This window comes from Hyperolius riggenbachi, chromosome 8 (assembly GCF_040937935.1).
Source record: "Hyperolius riggenbachi isolate aHypRig1 chromosome 8, aHypRig1.pri, whole genome shotgun sequence".
Classification (NCBI taxonomy): Eukaryota; Metazoa; Chordata; class Amphibia; order Anura; family Hyperoliidae; genus Hyperolius; species Hyperolius riggenbachi.
In genome coordinates, this window is record NC_090653.1 from 280836069 (window position 1) to 280853956 (window position 17888).

A 17888-nucleotide genomic window follows, 5' to 3' on the forward strand; every position below is an offset into this window, starting at 1 on the left:
GGGCCTGAATCGGGAAAGGCGAGGTCCATCAGGTAGAACACATTCCTCTCTTTCTCAGTCCATCCTAAACACTGGCATGGATCTGGCCCTCCAGGCCTGGAGTTCCACACCTGTGCTTTAGAGAGTAACTGTCGGGCATAAAATAAAAAATCAATTCTTTATTTTTATCTGGCAAACAAGTAATAAGGATGATAACCAGGCAATCCAAAAGTTAAAATCAGTTTAAAATTTAATTTAAACGTTAAAATTACTTTTCTTGTTGATAAATGATCATTCCTCTGTTTACCCTTCTTATTTGGTACACACAAAATTTGGTAGACAAGACAAGTAACATTTATATTGCGCTTTTCTCCAGGCGGACTCAAAGCGCCAGAGCTGCAGCCACTAGGGCACACTCTATAGGCAGTAGCAGTGTTAGGGAGACTTGCCTAAGGTCTCCTACTGAATAGGTGCTGGCTTACTGAACAGGCAGAGCCGAGATTCGAACCCTGGTCTCCTGCGTCAGAGGCAGAGCCCTTAACCATTTACACCATCCAGCCAAAAAGGTACACAAAAAGGAAGTTGCAGGGCATGCTGGGTTGTCCTTTTTTGCTTCTCTATTTCCCCTCAGACATAACTAATGCAGCCTGATTGGCTGAAGCCTCTTTTTCTCCTGTTTTCCCCTCCCACACCTCTGTTCCTCTCTGATTGGCCAGTATTTCTCATGCTGAGACAATGCACTTTCTATAGTGGAGGGCGGGCAAATCAGGCAGAGGAGAGTAAGGGAGGAAATGACATCAGGATTGGCTTCAAAATAGCCACACTTAAAATGGGAAATGCTAAGAAGGATTGTCTTTTTTTTTTTTTTTTACTTTTGAAAAAACACTAAAATCAAAACATGAACAGTACAATACATATGTTATGTAAGCAGAGCAAGTATTTATCTACTTATATATGTTTTTTTTTTCTTTTTTTCTGAGATCAGATGGCTGAAGGAAGGGAACCTGAAGTGAGAGGGAAATAGATGCCTTAGCACACATCGGGGGGAGCAAGCATGTGTAGTGGGCTCTCCTCATGCGCACTGTTCCCCCTGTTCTCCTCAGTTACCGCGTACCGATGCCCCAAATTTACTCCCTGATCAGGGTGGTTGCGGCTGACTGCGCAGGCACTGCCCGGTGGATGTGCGACCTTAATCGAGCGACCGGGAGCGTCCTGTGCATGTGCACTACGTAGTTGTGACAGCGCGCATGCGCAGAGCACTCCCAGCCGCAGGCACATGCCTGTGCAGTCTGTCACAATCTCCCCGACTAGGAGGTAAGTTTGTGGGATTGGTACGCGGTAACAGAGGGGGACGGAGGAGAACGGGGGGAGGGGTGGGCATGAGGAGAGCCCACTACACATGCCTGCTCGACCCCTCCCCCCCCATTTTTAAATTGACATGTGCGCTAAGCTGAAAGTTTAAATGGCATTCCTAAAGCCAAATACTCATTAATTTTTTTGTTTTAATACTCAAATTCCCTATAAACGAAACAAGCCTCGCCCACAGCTTCCCCAGTGCCTTGGCACTTTCAGACCCATGTCGCAAGGGCTTATGAGAGCTCAGTCTGGGCAAGAGGAGGAGGTTACTGGCCAGAGATTTAAGAAGCAGAGGGGAGGAGGAGAGGGGAAGTGGAGTTATCACAGGCTGAGGGCTGGAGATTCTATCAGCTTGCCTGTGTGTAATGATGACAAGCAGAACATGGCTGCTGTCATTGTATCACAGGAATAAATAATCATATACTGTTGAAGCTGTTTGCAGCTAGATTTGCAGTGTAAATTATCTAAACTTTAGATAAAATATATAGACAAGTTACTTGTTATAGTTCGTTGTTCATCTCGGATCCGCTTTAAAACCTTCGTCTGAACAAGATGAACATTAAACACAATACCTCCCCCAACAGTCGCCATCCATTTTATTGCCACCCATCTTGGATTGGGGAAGCCATGTCTGGATTGCCCTCTGTTTGGTGTGGTGGATTGGGCGGCCATGTTTGGTGGGTTGTTCTGTACAGCGGTTTGATTTCAGTGAGTTGGGGAAGCTGTTCCCAGGACGTCTCTTTCTACAGTAATGGGATGTTGGTGGATTGGGGAAGCCGTTTTTGGTGGGTTCCTTTATCTCCACAGTAACCGGTGAATTCTTACAGGAATGTTCCTGGACTGGCGCTGGTTGGCCGTGCTCTGCTCTGTTCCGCCTGTCGTCATGGTGATATTCATGATCTTCATGCCAGAGACACCACGCTACCTCATCAACCAGGAGAAGAGAGGCGAGGCCTTGTCTGCGCTCCACTTCCTGCGCGGGCCGGAGGTGGACCATGAGTGGGAGTACCGGCAGATCGAGTCAAGCTCTGACCAGCAGGTAGGTTTCTGCATTTCGGTGATACAGGAAGATTTGTTTGTGTGTAATTCATAGCAGGGGGGTAACTTGGAATCCCTGGGCCCCCCTGCGAAACTTTGAATGGGGTCCCATCCTGGAAAGGCTGCACACCCTGCTGCACACTAACTAGGGACTTTCTACAAATCGTTGTCTACAAAACTTTATTTGATTGGTTATCAGTGGCTGAGCAGACGCAGTCATTAGAACAATTGTGCAGAGAGCAGAAAGTTTTTTTGTTTTGTTTGTTTTTTTCTCTCCTTGCCCTTAGCTGTCAGTCTCTCAGGATGGGGCCCCCTGTGGCTTCTGGTTCCCCTTGCTTCTGCACACCTTGCAGGGTCTATTGTTACGCCCCTGATGCATAGCTGACAGCAACCTGCTAACCATTTGTCTTTGCTAAAGTCCATCATGAACTCTACTGCATGACTAATCCACCTCTCCTTCCGCTTCTCCAGCCCTAGACCCCTCTGTCACTGACTCCCTTCACTGACTGCCAGTTACACCTCATCCACCTCTCCTCCCGCTTCTCCAGCCCTATCCCCCTCTGTCACTCCCTTCACTGACTGCCAGTTACACCTCATCCACCTCTCCTCCTGCTTCTCCAGCCCTATCCCCCTCTGTCACTCCCTTCATTGGCTGCCAGTTACACCTCCACCTCTCCTCCTGCTTCTCCAGCCCTATCCACCTCTGTCACTCCCTTCACTGACTGCCAGTTGCACCTCATCCACCTCTCCTCCTGCTTCTCCAGCCCTATCCCCCTCTGTCACTCCCTTCACTGACTGCCAGTTACACCTCATCCACCTCTCCTCTCGCTTCTCCAGCCCTATCCCCCTCTGTCACTCCCTTCACTGACTGCCAATCGCACCTCATCCACCTCTCCTCCTGCTTCTCCAGCCCTATCCCCTTCTGTCACTCCCTTCACTGACTGCCAGTTACACCTCATCCACCTCTCCTCCTGCTTCTCCAGCCCTATCCCCCTCCTTCACTCCCTTCACTGACTGCCAGTTACACCTCATCCACCTCTCCTCCTGCTTCTCCAGCCCTAGCCCCCTCTGTCACTCCCTTCACTGACTGCCAGTTACACCTCATCCACCTCTCCTCCTGCTTCTCCAGCCCTATCCCCCTCTGTCACTCCTTTCACTGGCTGCCAATCGCACCTCATCCACCTCTCCTCCCGCTTCTCCAGCCCTATCCCCCTCTGTCACTCCCTTCACTGGCTGCCAATCACACCTCATCCTCCTCTCCTCCCGCTTCTCCAGCCCTATCCCCCTCTGTCACTCCCTTCACTGACTGCCAGTTACACCTTATCCACCTCTCCTCCCGCTTCTCCAGCCCAATCCCTCTCTGTCACTCCCTTCACTGACTGCCAGTTACACCTCACCCACCTCTCCACCCACTTCTCCAGCCCTAGCCCCCTCTGTCACTCCCTTCACTGGCTGCCAATCACACCTCATCCTCCTCTCCTCCCGCTTCTCCAGCCCTATCCCCCTCTGTCACTCCCTTCATTGGCTGCCAGTTACACCTCCACCTCTCCTCCTGCTTCTCCAGCCCTATCCCCCTCTGTCACTCCCTTCACTGACTGCCAGTTACACCTCATCCACCTCTCCTCCCGCTTCTCCAGCCCTATCCCCCTCTGTCACTCCCTTCACTGACTGCCAATCGCACCTCATCCACCTCTCCTCCTGCTTCTCCAGCCCTATCCCCTTCTGTCACTCCCTTCACTGACTGCCAGTTACACCTCATCCACCTCTCCTCCTGCTTCTCCAGCCCTATCCCCCTCCTTCACTCCCTTCACTGACTGCCAGTTACACCTAATCCACCTCTCCTCCTGCTTCTCCAGCCCTAGCCCCCTCTGTCACTCTCTTCACTGACTGCCAGTTACACCTCATCCACCTCTCCTCCTGCTTCTCCAGCCCTATCCCCCTCTGTCACTCCTTTCACTGGCTGCCAATCGCACCTCATCCACCTCTCCTCCCGCTTCTCCAGCCCTATCCCCCTCTGTCACTCCCTTCACTGGCTGCCAATCACACCTCATCCTCCTCTCCTCCCGCTTCTCCAGCCCTATCCCCCTCTGTCACTCCCTTCACTGACTGCCAGTTACACCTTATCCACCTCTCCTCCCGCTTCTCCAGCCCAATCCCTCTCTGTCACTCCCTTCACTGACTGCCAGTTACACCTCACCCACCTCTCCACCCACTTCTCCAGCCCTAGCCCCCTCTGTCACTCCCTTCACTGGCTGCCAATCACACCTCATCCTCCTCTCCTCCCGCTTCTCCAGCCCTATCCCCCTCTGTCACTCCCTTCATTGGCTGCCAGTTACACCTCCACCTCTCCTCCTGCTTCTCCAGCCCTATCCCCCTCTGTCACTCCCTTCACTGACTGCCAGTTACACCTCATCCACCTCTCCTCCCGCTTCTCCAGCCCTAGCCCCCTCTGTCACTCCCTTCACTGACTGCCAGTTATACCTCATCCACCTCTCCTCCTGCTTCTCCAGCCCTATCCCCCTCTGTCACTCCCTTCACTGGCTGCCAGTTACACCTCATCCACCTCTCCTCCTGCTACTCCAGCCCTATCCCCCTCTGTCACTCCCTTCACTGGCTGCCAGTTACACCTCTCCTCTTGCCTCTCCAGTCCCAGACCCCTCTGTAAATCCTTTCTCTGGCTGCCACTGTTAAAGGACAACAGAAGTGAGAAGTATATGGAGGCTGCCATATTTATATCCTTTTAAGCAAATCTTGTTGCCTGGCTATCTTGCTGATCCTCCGCTTTTAATCAGCTGTTTCTGACATTATTGTCAGATCTGACAAGATTAGCGGCATGCTTGTTTCTGGTGTTATTCAGACACTACTGCTGCCCAATAGATCAGCAGGGCTGCTAGGCAACTGGTATTGTTTAACAGGAAATCAAAACGGCCGCTTCCATATTCTTCTCACTTAAGTTGTCCTTTAAAGTGAACCAGAGACGAAGCACCCTCATGTATTTTACCATATATACCTACCACCTACCCTGCCCTCTGTTTCATTCTTCACTGTTCAGCCTGCTTCTTATCAGCCCTGATAAAATCCCCAACTGAGCATTCAGTCTGGCTTTGCTCAGGAATCATTATAGCTGAGTGATTATAGCAGAGCCAGAAGGGGGCAGGTTTGGGCTTGAAAAGACATCAGAGGAGACAGACTCAGCTATAATAATTCCTGAGCAAAGCCAGACTGAATGCTCAGTCGAGGATTTTATCAGGGCTGATAAGAAGCAGGCTGATCAGTGAAAGATGAAACAGAGAGCAGGGAAGGTGTTTTCTCTAATGTTCCCACTGATACATATGGTAAAATACTTGAGGGTGCTTCGTCTCTGGTTCACTTTAAGTTTGAAATCAGGACCTGTAATTTTAAAGTGAACCCGAGGTAAAAATAAACTGATGAGATAACCAATTGTATTTATCCTCCTACTCCTAAAAAATGACTTTTTTTTTTTTAGATACCCCTTGGTTTTAGTTTATATTTAACCACTTTACCCCCCAGTGCTAAATTTCTCCGTCCCTCTGCGCACTGCTTCACCCCCAGGGACGGAGAAAGGCGCACTTATTTGTTTACTGGCTGGGAGTGGGCGGGGACCTCGCGCGCACACTCCAGCCAGCCAGCACAGCAGGTGACTAATTGGATGTTAGGAACAAGCGTTCCTAAATCCAATTAGACGCGCCGATTGCGGACACAATGGAGGCTGCTTCAAACAGAAGCAGTCTCCATTGATAACAAATGAATGTAAACAAACGTGTAGCGCGCGATCGCGCGCCCCCGCGACCCGCGCGCGCGCGCGCACACACCCCCGCTCTGCAGTGCAATGATTGGTTATGGGGACCCCAGTCCACAATAACCAATCATATCACAGTAAAAAATGAATGGAAGCAGCGCTGCAATGTACAAATTGCGCTGGTGCTTCAGGGGTAAAACCCCTCCGTTGTGAAGTGGTTAAACATTTGCAAAGTACCGTAGGTTGAATGTTTTACTGTCTCTAATCAATAGCAGCCTATTAAGTGTACCACATTTAGAAAAAGGTAAATAGTTCATGTATTTTATATCCCTCTGCTCTCAGACGTTGTATTCTGCCAGGAAAACTTTTATGGCTGTAATTTGCTTATCAGTGATGTGTACTATATTCCTGACAAGCTACTGACAAGACAAAAGCTGTCACTTCTATGCCTAGAAATTAACTCTTTTAAGGCTCGTACACACGCTCTACTTTCAGGAATGACGGTTCCGTCAGACCCTCCCGCTGGGCGGTCGTTCTCCCGACAGTAGAGCGTCTGTACAGTCTGTCGGCAGACTGATAAGGTTGTTTCTGAATGATCCGTGGATTGTTCAGAAACAGCTTTATCAGTCTGCCGACAGACTGCACAGACGCTCTACTGTCGCCCGCCTCGTTCATTACAGTAGTGCGTGTGTACGAGCCTTTAGGCAGCAAAATAGAACAGCCTGGTTATGGATATGTTTTGTACTGTACATTCACATGTTTAGCTCATTATGTAATACGTCACCTCGGGTACATTTTAAAGGATACCTTAGCGAAAAATTAAATTAAAAATTAGGGGAGCATTCATTATTATTATTATTATTATTATTATTATTATTATTTATTGTATTTATAAAGCCCCAACATATTACGCATCGCTGCACAATAGATAAAAGGGTTAACATACAAGGTAGGACGTACAGGAAACTCACAACAAAACAAGATCATGCAAATGATTTGATAATACAGTGTCATAGGTCAAAATAGAGATTGTTCTAGTCCACAAAAGGGGTGATTGTCAGTAAGATTGCATAATCAAGCTGGAAACACTACGGGAGAGGGCCCTGCCAGAGGCTTACAATCTAAAGGGTGGGGGTGGACACAATAGGTGCATCTGTTGAGAGGGTGTCTAAAGCCGCATCTACACGCGTAGATGCGGCCGCGATGTTCCTTATCAATCGAGCCGCTGATGCGGCTCGATTGATAAGATCCGACCGGACGGATCTCCGCACCGCCGATTCCCTGCTCGCTCCCCGCGAGGGGACAATGGCAGGGAATCGAGCGGAAGATAAGCGGCGCCGGCGGGGACGAGCGGGGAATCGAATCCGGAGCGGGGACGCGGAAGAGGCGATCCGGCGACTAATCGAGCCGCCGGATCGCGGCCGCATCTACGCGTGTAGATGCGGCTTAACAGAACATATTATGGTGCTGATGTAGGGGGGTATGTGAGCATGAAAGGGTGAGTCTTGAGAGCTTGTGGGAAGGTATTAAAGGTGGGGACGAGTCTGGTGGCTGGAGGGAGCGAGTTCCAGAGAGCAGCTTATTGTGGGTGGATCTGGCATTCCAGAGGCCACAGGGAACAGGGAGCGAATGCCTAGGGGTAGTATGGATAGGAATTAGGTTATGCCGAGGGGGTGTGTGGGTAGAGTGTGTGGGGGAGGGGAGGGAGGTGCATGTGGGTTGAGGGCCAAAAGGGAGTCTAAGGACAGAAGGGGAGAGGGTGCGGGGAAACAGAAGGGGGACAAGGTGTAGAAGGAGGTGGAGGTAGAGCATGTGGTAATGGGGGAGAGCGAGATGGGGAGGGAGATAGCTGGGAAATGGTGGAGGGGTCAGGGAGTGAATAGGAGGGAACATTTGTACTGATGGGATAAGGTAGGATGGGGTGTGGAGAGTGGAAGCATAGACAGGGGGACAGCAGTTAGACCAAGATGAGATAAATGTCACCAATGATGTGGCTGAAGGGGTTCAGCAAAGTTGCATCAGTAATCAATCTGGTAAGGAGCAGTCCACAGGAGATCAGCAGTGAAGTTGGCAGAACATCAATGATGGCAAAAAAAAATAAATCCAGCTGTGTGTGATTGGTAGATGGGATGTCTGGTTGGTAATGACGTAACTTGTCTGGAGGTCGGCGATGGATCAGTTGGTGGGGGAGTTCAGGCATCTCAGGAGTGGGCTCTCCTCATGCCCACCTCATGAGGAGAAGCAATACACTGACACACTTGTCAGCTCTCAATAAGCTTCACATTTATTTCCGAGAATCCATCCATCCTTTATATCATTCAGCTACATAGGTAGCGTGATCCTAAAAAGCAAGTCGGCAGATATTTTTTGCAAAAACAATATTTCAGCAGAAAAATTCTTGGTCAGTTTGGCAAGCCCTAAATGCTCTTGTATCTGGGTCATTTCTAGTTTAATTAAACATACAAAGCAAACTTTGGATTTACCTATCTATGCAAAAACCAATAACTAGCTTCTTGCACTTCAGAGCTAAAAATTATGTTTTAAATTTAGACTATCCGAGCTGACGCTAAAGAGAACCTATCACTAGCTTTATATTGGATTATGTAAATGTAACTTTATTATGAATTTTTATTGCAAATATATTGAAAACTCCACACCAGTTACACCAAGGATACAATTCAAAATCCTCTCACCTACTAAGCTCTCCACAACCTAGCTCCTCCCCATCGAAATAAACTTATTTCCTGATACCACCCTACATGCAATCTCCGCTCTACTAACAATATTCTCCTGTCTTTTTCTATGGCCACCTCTTGTCACTCCCGCTTACAAGACTTCTCTCGATCCTCTCCCCTCCTCTGGGACTCTTTCCCTCAACACATCTGCCACTCACCCACACTTACCCTTTTTAGGTGCAATCTGAAAACTCACCTCTTCAGGCAAGCATACTCTCTTACCACTATACCATCTCATACACAGCTTTCTTCCCCTATTGTTCTATCCCTTTAGACCAGGGGTTTCAAACTCAAATACAAAGTGGGCCAAAAATGTACACTGGGACCAAGTCAAGGGCCAACCTCAATGTCTATTGGCCACCTCCCTCCCTTATAGAGTTCCCAGGTGTCTAATGCCCCCCCTCCTCTCCAACCCCTATACAGTTCCCTGGTGTCTAGAGGCCCCCACCCTCCCCTATACACTTCCCTAGTGTTTAGTGCTTTCCCCCTACCTTCCCATATGACTTCCCTGGTGATCTAGGGCTTCACCTCCAATATAGCTTCCCTGAGGGTCAAGAGTGGGCCAAATATAATGCAAAGTGGGGAAACCACCTGAGGGCCAAATTTAAAGAGAATCTGTACTCTAAAATTCTTACAATAAAAAGCATACCATTCTATTCATTATGTTCTCCTGTGCCCCTCTGTGCTGTTTCTGCTACTCCCTGCTGCAATCCTGGCTTGTATTTGCCAGTTTTAGGCAGTGTTTACAAATAAAAGACATAGCTGCTAACAGCATGTGATTAGGCTGAGAGTATCTCAGCGTGAGTCATGCAGAGACTGCAGGGGGCCTGGAGAGGGTGTGTATAGCTTCTATCCAATCACAAGCAGACCAGCACATTCAAGCCTGAGTGCCTGAGCCCGACAGAGGAAAGAAGATTAGATCATATAACAGAGATAACACAGCCACTGTGCAACTAGGAAAGGCTGCAGTAAGACAGAGCACATTAGAACAGGTATAGGAACTTATTGGATAGAAGGAATAAGGCTGAGAATTTTGTTACAGAGTCTCTTTAATGGCTCTGTGGGTCAGATTTGGCCCGTGGGCCGGAGTTTGACATGTATGCTTTATGCCTAATACACACGGTAAGATTTTCCGTGCGATAGATGGGTCCGATAGATAAAATCCATCATGTCAGATATTGCTTCCAATCGTTTCCGCGCTCGATTTCTCATAGCGGAGAATGGAAAAAGATAAGAAAAACGATTGAAGATAAGAGAATTAAGCGCAGAATTGAGTGCGAAATCGTGCCGAAAAACGATCTGGTTGCCAAATCGCATGAAAAACCGTAACGTGTGTACCCAGCATTAGACTGTGAGGCCAAATAGGGCTCTTACCCCTTCATCTCACAATGCTGTGTAATGTGTGTGCATACAGTATCTTCCCCCGTTATGTAAAACCTGATTGATTTGTTCCCTGCATCAGCTGTAGTCCACCTTTGTCTTGTATTGTTAAAGGGCATCCGAGGTGAAACTAAACTGATAAGAAAAACAATTGTATCTGTCCTCCTTCTCCTAAAAATGACTTTTTTAGATATCCCACAGTTTTATTTTATATTTAAATCTAGTTTTAAGTTTTTACTGTTTCATTGTCTCTGCTCAATGACGCCTTCATTGAAGTATGCCAGAGCTAAAATCTATGAATTATTGACCCTTTTTATCTCTTTCCTGCTTTCAGAAGCCATTTACTGTCAGGAAAGTGTTTTATGGCTTTAATTACTTATCAGTGAGGGTTATACTACAATCTGCCCCAGTCCTTACCTGGACAGAAACTGTCACTTGCATACCTGATGATAATTAACTCTTTCAGGCAGAGAAAGAACAAAGGGAACACAGCCTAGTTATTTGTGTGCTAGGCACTGTACATACACATATCTATCTCATCATGTCACCTCGGTTGTCCTTTAACTGTTATAGTGTTTATATTTTATTATTATACGGTAGAATCTCATTATAGTACACTCCAAGGGACCAGGAAAAGTGGTTTACTATATCAGAAGTTTCCATAATGCAGTCCAGCCCGTGCTAAGTCCCGATACCTCCGCGGGCGGGACTTAGCATGGGTTGGACTGCATGAAAATTGCTGCATTTTGGAAAGAGGCTGCATGATTGGCCCGAGTGAGAACATGAAGTTTTGTCTTACCCAGTCACAGGAGGCATGCTGTGATTTGTCCAGCCTGGGATTCGTGTAGCCTGGCTATGTAGCCCTAAGGTATGCTAGACCTTGTAGCCCATCCACCAAGTGTGCATCCTTGCTAAATAGTATTCATTGCACCCAATTCAGGCATCAGCTCACCTGCCAGCGTGAAGAGAGCACACTGACACATGCACCACCCACTTTTCACTACATCCAGAGTCACGTAGGGACCAAAAAACTAGTTTCCTATACCCAAATGTTTATTATATCCGAGTTTACTATACCAGACGTTGCTCCCATAGACTTATAATGGAAATTGGCTGGGACCTGGAGAGGTAGTTTACTATACCCGAAAAAGGAGAGAGAAGAGAACGCCTCTATGGTGCAATACCTTTAATTCAATTTGCAAATTGCAAAAGAAATGCAAGTACAAGATTGCATAAATTTGCAAGCATATCTCACATGCTCAATGTTCCACTCCTCGGACGTCGACCGTGGCCAGCATGGGACAACAACAAAGGTCCGTGGTAGGTCTGGAGTCCAGGCAAGCTCCGTGTGCCGGGTGATAATGACAACGCGTTTCGGCACGCCAGTGGGTCTTTGTCAAATCAGGATTCACTATACCCGAGTTTATTATAATGAGATTATACTGGAGCTTGCATTCTGTTGTACAGCGCCACGGAAGATGCTGGCGCTATATAAATCTATAATCATAATAATAGGATAACGATCAGTGTTTATGTCTGACCAGGAAGGAGGCCTGAAGATGGTGGATTTCAGGAACCCGGCCATCTTTAAACCGTTCCTCATCGGTGTTTCCCTCATGTTCTTCCAGCAGTTCAGTGGCATTAACGCCATCATGTTCTATGCCGACATGATCTTCGAAGAAGCTAATTTCAAGGTACGTGTTTGTCGCGGAGGACAGTGGGTGTGAAGGACGCTGACATTGGGGCTCATTCACACTATGGGTCCTTATTCAATTCACTTTTTCTTCTAGGAGATCATTTTTCATCTTCTGTTTAAAGAGGAGCTGTCAGCCGTACTATCTCAGAAAAAAAACCACATATATAAGTAGATAAATACTTGCTCTGCTTACATAACACATGTATTGTACTGTCCACGTTTTGACTTTAGTGATTCTTCTATAGTAAAAAAAAGAAAGAGAAAATCCTTCTTAGGATTCTCCATTTTAACTGAAGCCAATCCTTATGTCATTTCCTCCCTTAAAGAGAATCTGTATTGTTAAAATCGCACAAAAGTAAACATACCAGTGCGTTAGGGGACATCTCCTATTACCCTCTGTCACAATTTCGCCGCTCCTCGCCGCATTAAAAGTGGTTAAAAACAGTTTTAAAAAGTTTGTTTATAAACAAACAAAATGGCCACCAAAACAGGAAGTAGATTGATGTACTGTATGTCCACACATAGAAAATACATCCATACACAAGCAGGCTGTATACACCCTTCCTTTTGAATCTCAAGAGATCATTTGTGTGTTTCTTTCCCCCTGCAGCTATCTTCCACTGAAGTGTCAGGCTGTTTCTTCCTGCAGAGTGCAGACAGCTCTCCCCATATGTAATTCCTCAGTATGTGAAAGCCCAGCCAGCTCAGAGGAGGATTTATCCGGCTTGTAAAAGATAATAGAGCAGAGAGAAGCTGCACTAATCTAAATAATACACAGGCAGTGTGCAGAGAGGGGCCTGGAGGGGGGAGATGCATCACAGAACCACAACACTGAAGAACTTGGCAGCCTTCCAGACACAGGCCTGACAAGTCTGACAAGAGAGAGATAAGTTGATTTATTACAGAGATGGTGATAGTAGAACGTGCTGCAGTAAGCCAGAACACATTAGAATAGCTTTTGGAACTTGTAGGATGATAAAAAACAGGATGCAATTTTTGTTATGGAGTCTCTTTAAGGCCCGTACATACGTCCTACGGGAGGCAACGACAGGTCCGTTGTTGCCTCCCACTGGGCGGTGTTTCCGCCGACAATAGCGCGTGTGTACGCGCTGTCGGCGGACTGATAAGCCTGTTCCTGAGCCTTATCAGTCCGCCGACAGCGCATACACACGCGCTACTGTCGGCGGAAACACCGCCCAGTGGGAGGGAAAGAGGCTTCAGCCAATCAGGCTGCATTAGTTAAAGTGAACCCGAGTGAAAATAAAATGATGAGATAAACAATTATATTTATCCTCCTACTCCTAAAAAGGACTTTTTTAGTCATCCCAGGATTTTATTTTATATTTAAACATTTATAAAGTAGATTAAATGTTTTGTTGTCTCTGCTCAGTTACAGTCTATTAAGTGTCCCTAAATGAAAATACATGAACTATATTGACCCCTTCTCTCTCCCTCTGCTCTCAGAAACATGTAGAAAAATGTATTCTGCCAGGAAAACTTTTATAGCTGTAATTTGCTTATCAGCGATGTTTACAATATTCCTGACAAGCTACTGACAAGACAAAAGCTGCCACTTCCATCCTTAAAAAATTACCTCTTTCAGGCAGCAAAATAAAACAAGTAAAACACCCTGGCTATTAATATATTTAGTACTGTACATACACATATTTATCTCATCATGTCACATGTCACCTCGGGTACACTTTAAGTCTGAGCAGAAAGCAGAGAAGCAAAAAAAAGACAACCCAGCATGCCCTGCAACTTCCTTTGTGCGGCAACGTACCAAATAAGAGTCAGGTAAACTGGGGAATGATAATTTATCAACAAGAAAAGTAAGAGTGATTTTATCTTTTAAATTGCCTGGTTGGCATCCTTATTACTTGTCTACCAGAGAAAAATAAAGAAATGATTTTTGATTTTATGCCCGACAGTTACACTTTAAAATAACTTTGTAGCACTCTGCAGTTAGTAGGTGAAAAGGTGCTGTCAACGTATTCTGAGTATTTTCTTGCTTGCTGGTGACTTAAATCTGTAAGGAAAAATACTTACCTCGGGAGGGGGAGGCCTCTGGGGTCTAATGAGGTTTCCCTGTCCTCCTAAGCCACCTAAGATTCAATGCTGGAGCCCCCTGAATGTCAACAAGGTTAATATTTACCTACTGTGATCAGTCGCGGCTCTGCACTTGGGCTCCGGTGGAAATAGACGCAGTACTGCGCAGTAAGGCGGACCCGATTTGCCTCAGCTATTTCCACCGGAGCTTTAAGAGAAAGTGGCTACTGCGCCTGTGTTGGAGCCGGGGAAGGTAAGTATTGTAGGTGCTGCTTCGCCTGTGTTGGAGCCGGGGAAGGTAAGTATTGTAGGCGCTGCTTCGCCTGTGTTGGAGCCGGGGAAGGTAAGTATTGTAGGCGCTGCTTCGCCTGTGTTGGAGCCGGGGAAGGTAAGTATTGTAGGTGCTGCTTCGCCTGTGTTGGAGCCGGGGAAGGTAAGTATTGTAGGTGCTGCTTCGCCCTGTGTTGGAGCCGGGGAAGGTAAGTATTGTAGGCGCTGCTTCGCCTGTGTTGGAGCCGGGGAAGGTAAGTATTGTAGGCGCTGCTTCGCCTGTGTTGGAGCCGGGGAAGGTAAGTATTGTAGGCGCTGCTTCGCCTGTGTTGGAGCCGGGGAAGGTAAGTATTGTAGGCGCTGCTTCGCCTGTGTTTGAGCCGGGGAAGGTAAGTATTGTAGGCGCTGCTTCGCCTGTGTTTGAGCCGGGGAAGGTAAGTATTGTAGGCGCTGCTTCGCCTGTGTTGGAGCCGGGGAAGGTAAGTATTGTAGGTGCTGCTTCGCCTGTGTTGGAGCCGGGGAAGGTAAGTATTGTAGGTGCTGCTTCGCCTGTGTTGGAGCCGGGGAAGGTAAGTATTGTAGGCGCTGCTTCGCCTGTGTTGGAGCCGGGGAAGGTAAGTATTGTAGGCGCTGCTTCGCCTGTGTTGGAGCCGGGGAAGGTAAGTATTGTAGGTGCTGCTTCGCCTGTGTTGGAGCCGGGGAAGGTAAGTATTGTAGGTGCTGCTTCGCCTGTGTTGGAGCCGGGGAAGGTAAGTATTGTAGGTGCTGCTTCGCCTGTGTTGGAGCCGGGGAAGGTAAGTATTGTAGGTGCTGCTGCGCCACAGCCGACATCCTTTGTTGGCTGTGGGTTCAGGAGAGCCAGTGCTGGATCCCTGAGATTTAGGAGGATGGAGGAAACCTCATTAGGATACAGAGGCATCCCCCTCCTGAGGTAAGTATCTCCTAGAGGAGTTTTGGTTTTTTTTTATTAGAGTCTCTTTAAAGAGAACCTGTAACAAAAAAAAAGTTCCGCTGGGGGGTACTCACCTCGGTAGTGGGAAGCCTCAGGGTCCCGATGAGGCTTCCCCCTCCCCTGTAGCTGCAGCCAATCCAGCGCTGGCTGCCCCGAAGCGTCCCGCAATCCTGGCTCGACAAGCCTGGCTTGATATATTTACCTTCCTTGGCTCCAGCGGGGGCGCTGTTGTAGCTCTCAGCACAAAGATAGGCGGAAATAGCCGATCTCTGTCGGGTCCGCTCTACTACGCAGGTGCAGGAGACTTGCGCCTGCACAGTAGAGTGTCCCGACAGAGATCGGCTATTTCCGCCTATCTCTGAGCAGAGAGCGGATACTGCACCTGCGCTGGAGCCAAGAAGGTAAATATTTACATCCCGCTGTTCGGAGCAAGACCACCATGGGACACAGGAGGACGGGGGAAGACTCTATTGGATCCAGAGGCTTCCTCCACCCGAGGTGAGTATCCTAAAGGAGAACTTTTTTTTGTCGTTACAGGTTTTCTTTAAAAGGCATTTTATGAATAAAGTGTGAAAATGTCACCTAGGAGCAAACGTGGGGGGAAAAAGTGAATTGAATAAAGCCGTATGTGCGCTGCTGTGAATGAATGCCGCTCTGCACATAACGTGGGATCCGCATGCTAATAGGTTTGCATGTTACCCTCCAGTACAGCTGGGCGTTCCTGCGCATTACGATGTAACGCATCTGGGGACATTTTAAAGAGGCACTGTAGTGAAAAAAAACAAACCTCATGATATACTGAATTGGTTGTGTATTACGAATAATTAATAGAACATTAGTGGCAAAGAAAATAGTGTAATATTTTTATTTTCCGATTATATAGGTTTTTTTTTTTTTTTTTTTTTTTTTTTTTTATAACATTGCATCATTCTCTAATAATTGCAGTTTCCACACTAGTCAGCATTCTAAATGTTTTCACAGAGCAGGCTTATTGACTCTGAACTTTTGCATAGATAACGAAGCTCTTTTGCAGAGAAGCTCTTTTGCATAGATAACGACTAAAGCTCCTTAAAGGATACCCGAACTGACATGTGACATGATGAGATAGACATGTGTATGTACAGTGCCTAGCACACTAATAACTATGCTGTGTTCCTTTCTTTCTTTCTCTGCCTGAAAGAGTTAAATATCAGGTATGTAAGTGGCTGACTCAGTCCTGACTCAGACAGGAAGTGACTACAGTGTGACCCTCACTGATCAGAAATTTTTTTTACCTCTTTCTTGCTCTCGGAAGCCATTTTCTGCTAGGAAAGTGTTTTATAGTTGGAATTTCTTATCAGTAAGGGTCACACTGTAGTCACTTCCTGTCTGAGTCAGGAATGAGTCAGCTACTTACATATCTGATATTTAACTCTTTCAGGCAGAGAAAGAAAAAAAGGAACACAGCCTGGTTATTAGTGTGCTAGGCACCGTACATACACATGTCTATCTCATCATGTCACATGTCAGTTCGGGTATCCTTTAACTCTTCCTGTACTGGAAACAATATGAGACTGATATCTGTGAAAATAATGTTTTATTTCTTAGCTGTATTTACACATACAATTCATATCACAAGTTTATTTTCACTTCCGATTCCCTTTAATGCACACGTTTTCCCGTTGGGTTCTCTTGTGTTGCAGCCACCAACGGCTGCACTATAACAGACCACGCTGCACATGCCGTGCGTTGGGGTAGCATTGACGAAACCGCTTCTGTGCATGATGCGCTGTGTAGCGTGAATGAGACCTTATCCCTCCTATAATAACAATAATGTATTTCAGAACAGTAGCCTGGCGTCCGTCATCGTGGGCCTCATTCAGGTGGTGTTCACAGCGGTGGCAGCGCTCATCATGGACAAGGCGGGGAGGAAATTGTTACTCATTGTTTCAGGTATCTGAATTTATTTTCTTTTTCTATTGTGGGACTAGTGATGGTAACTACTTGTAATCGAAATTTAAATTAGATATCGCTGCCCGCGGCAGAGGGGGGGGGTAAACTTACCTATGCCGCCGCCTGTGGAATGCATCGGCTATAGGCGTCGGCATAGGTAAGTTAAAGGGGTTCTGTGGCCCTTTTTCAAAATGCAATTTAAATAAAGAGATAAGTTCCTTTCGTAAGTACTAATCTTTTTTCCCTGTCTCATGTAGAAACAGCTGTGCTGTCTCTCTCCTGCTCCTTTCTAATTATTCGTCTAGTTAGAGGAATATTGTGCTGCAGGAAGAGGCCGACAATACAGCAGCTGTTCCTCCCTGCTTTCTGCCTCCCCCTGCTGCACGTCATCTGATGAGTCATCCCTGACCTTTCTGCAAGCTCCATGCACTATTTTATTTTTTTTCTCCCATGTTGCTCATAGATCTGACAAATTTTGGACTTATCCATCTCCTTAGGGCCTGAGCCCACTAACGCAGTTGTCTCCACTTCTGTCCACATTGTGTCCGAGGCAGCAGGAGAGTCTTAGTACAGCCCAGTGGCCAGCAGGAGGAGCTCTGTACAGGCCAGTGTGCCAGAGGCCAGCAGGAGGGTCTCAGTACAGCCCAGTGGCCAGCAGGAGGAGCTCTGTACAGGCCAATGTGCCAGAGGCCAGCAGGAGTGTCTCAGTACAGACCAGTGCCCAGCAAGAGGAGTCCTATA

General features: G+C 47.2%; 1 protein-coding gene across 4 annotated transcripts in view; it reads left to right on the forward strand.

The window, feature by feature from the left end:
• Nucleotides 1–17888, forward strand: part of SLC2A8 (solute carrier family 2 member 8) — a 124657-nt gene that overhangs the window by 23804 nt on the left and 82965 nt on the right. For all 4 annotated transcript variants that reach the window (XM_068249013.1, XM_068249014.1, XM_068249015.1 and 1 more), the window contains exons 5-7: nucleotides 2163–2374; nucleotides 11793–11942; nucleotides 17039–17147. In XM_068249013.1, coding sequence (XP_068105114.1) covers nucleotides 2163–2374; nucleotides 11793–11942; nucleotides 17039–17147 — 471 coding nt within the window. The remainder of the gene's footprint in view (nucleotides 1–2162; nucleotides 2375–11792; nucleotides 11943–17038; nucleotides 17148–17888) is intronic.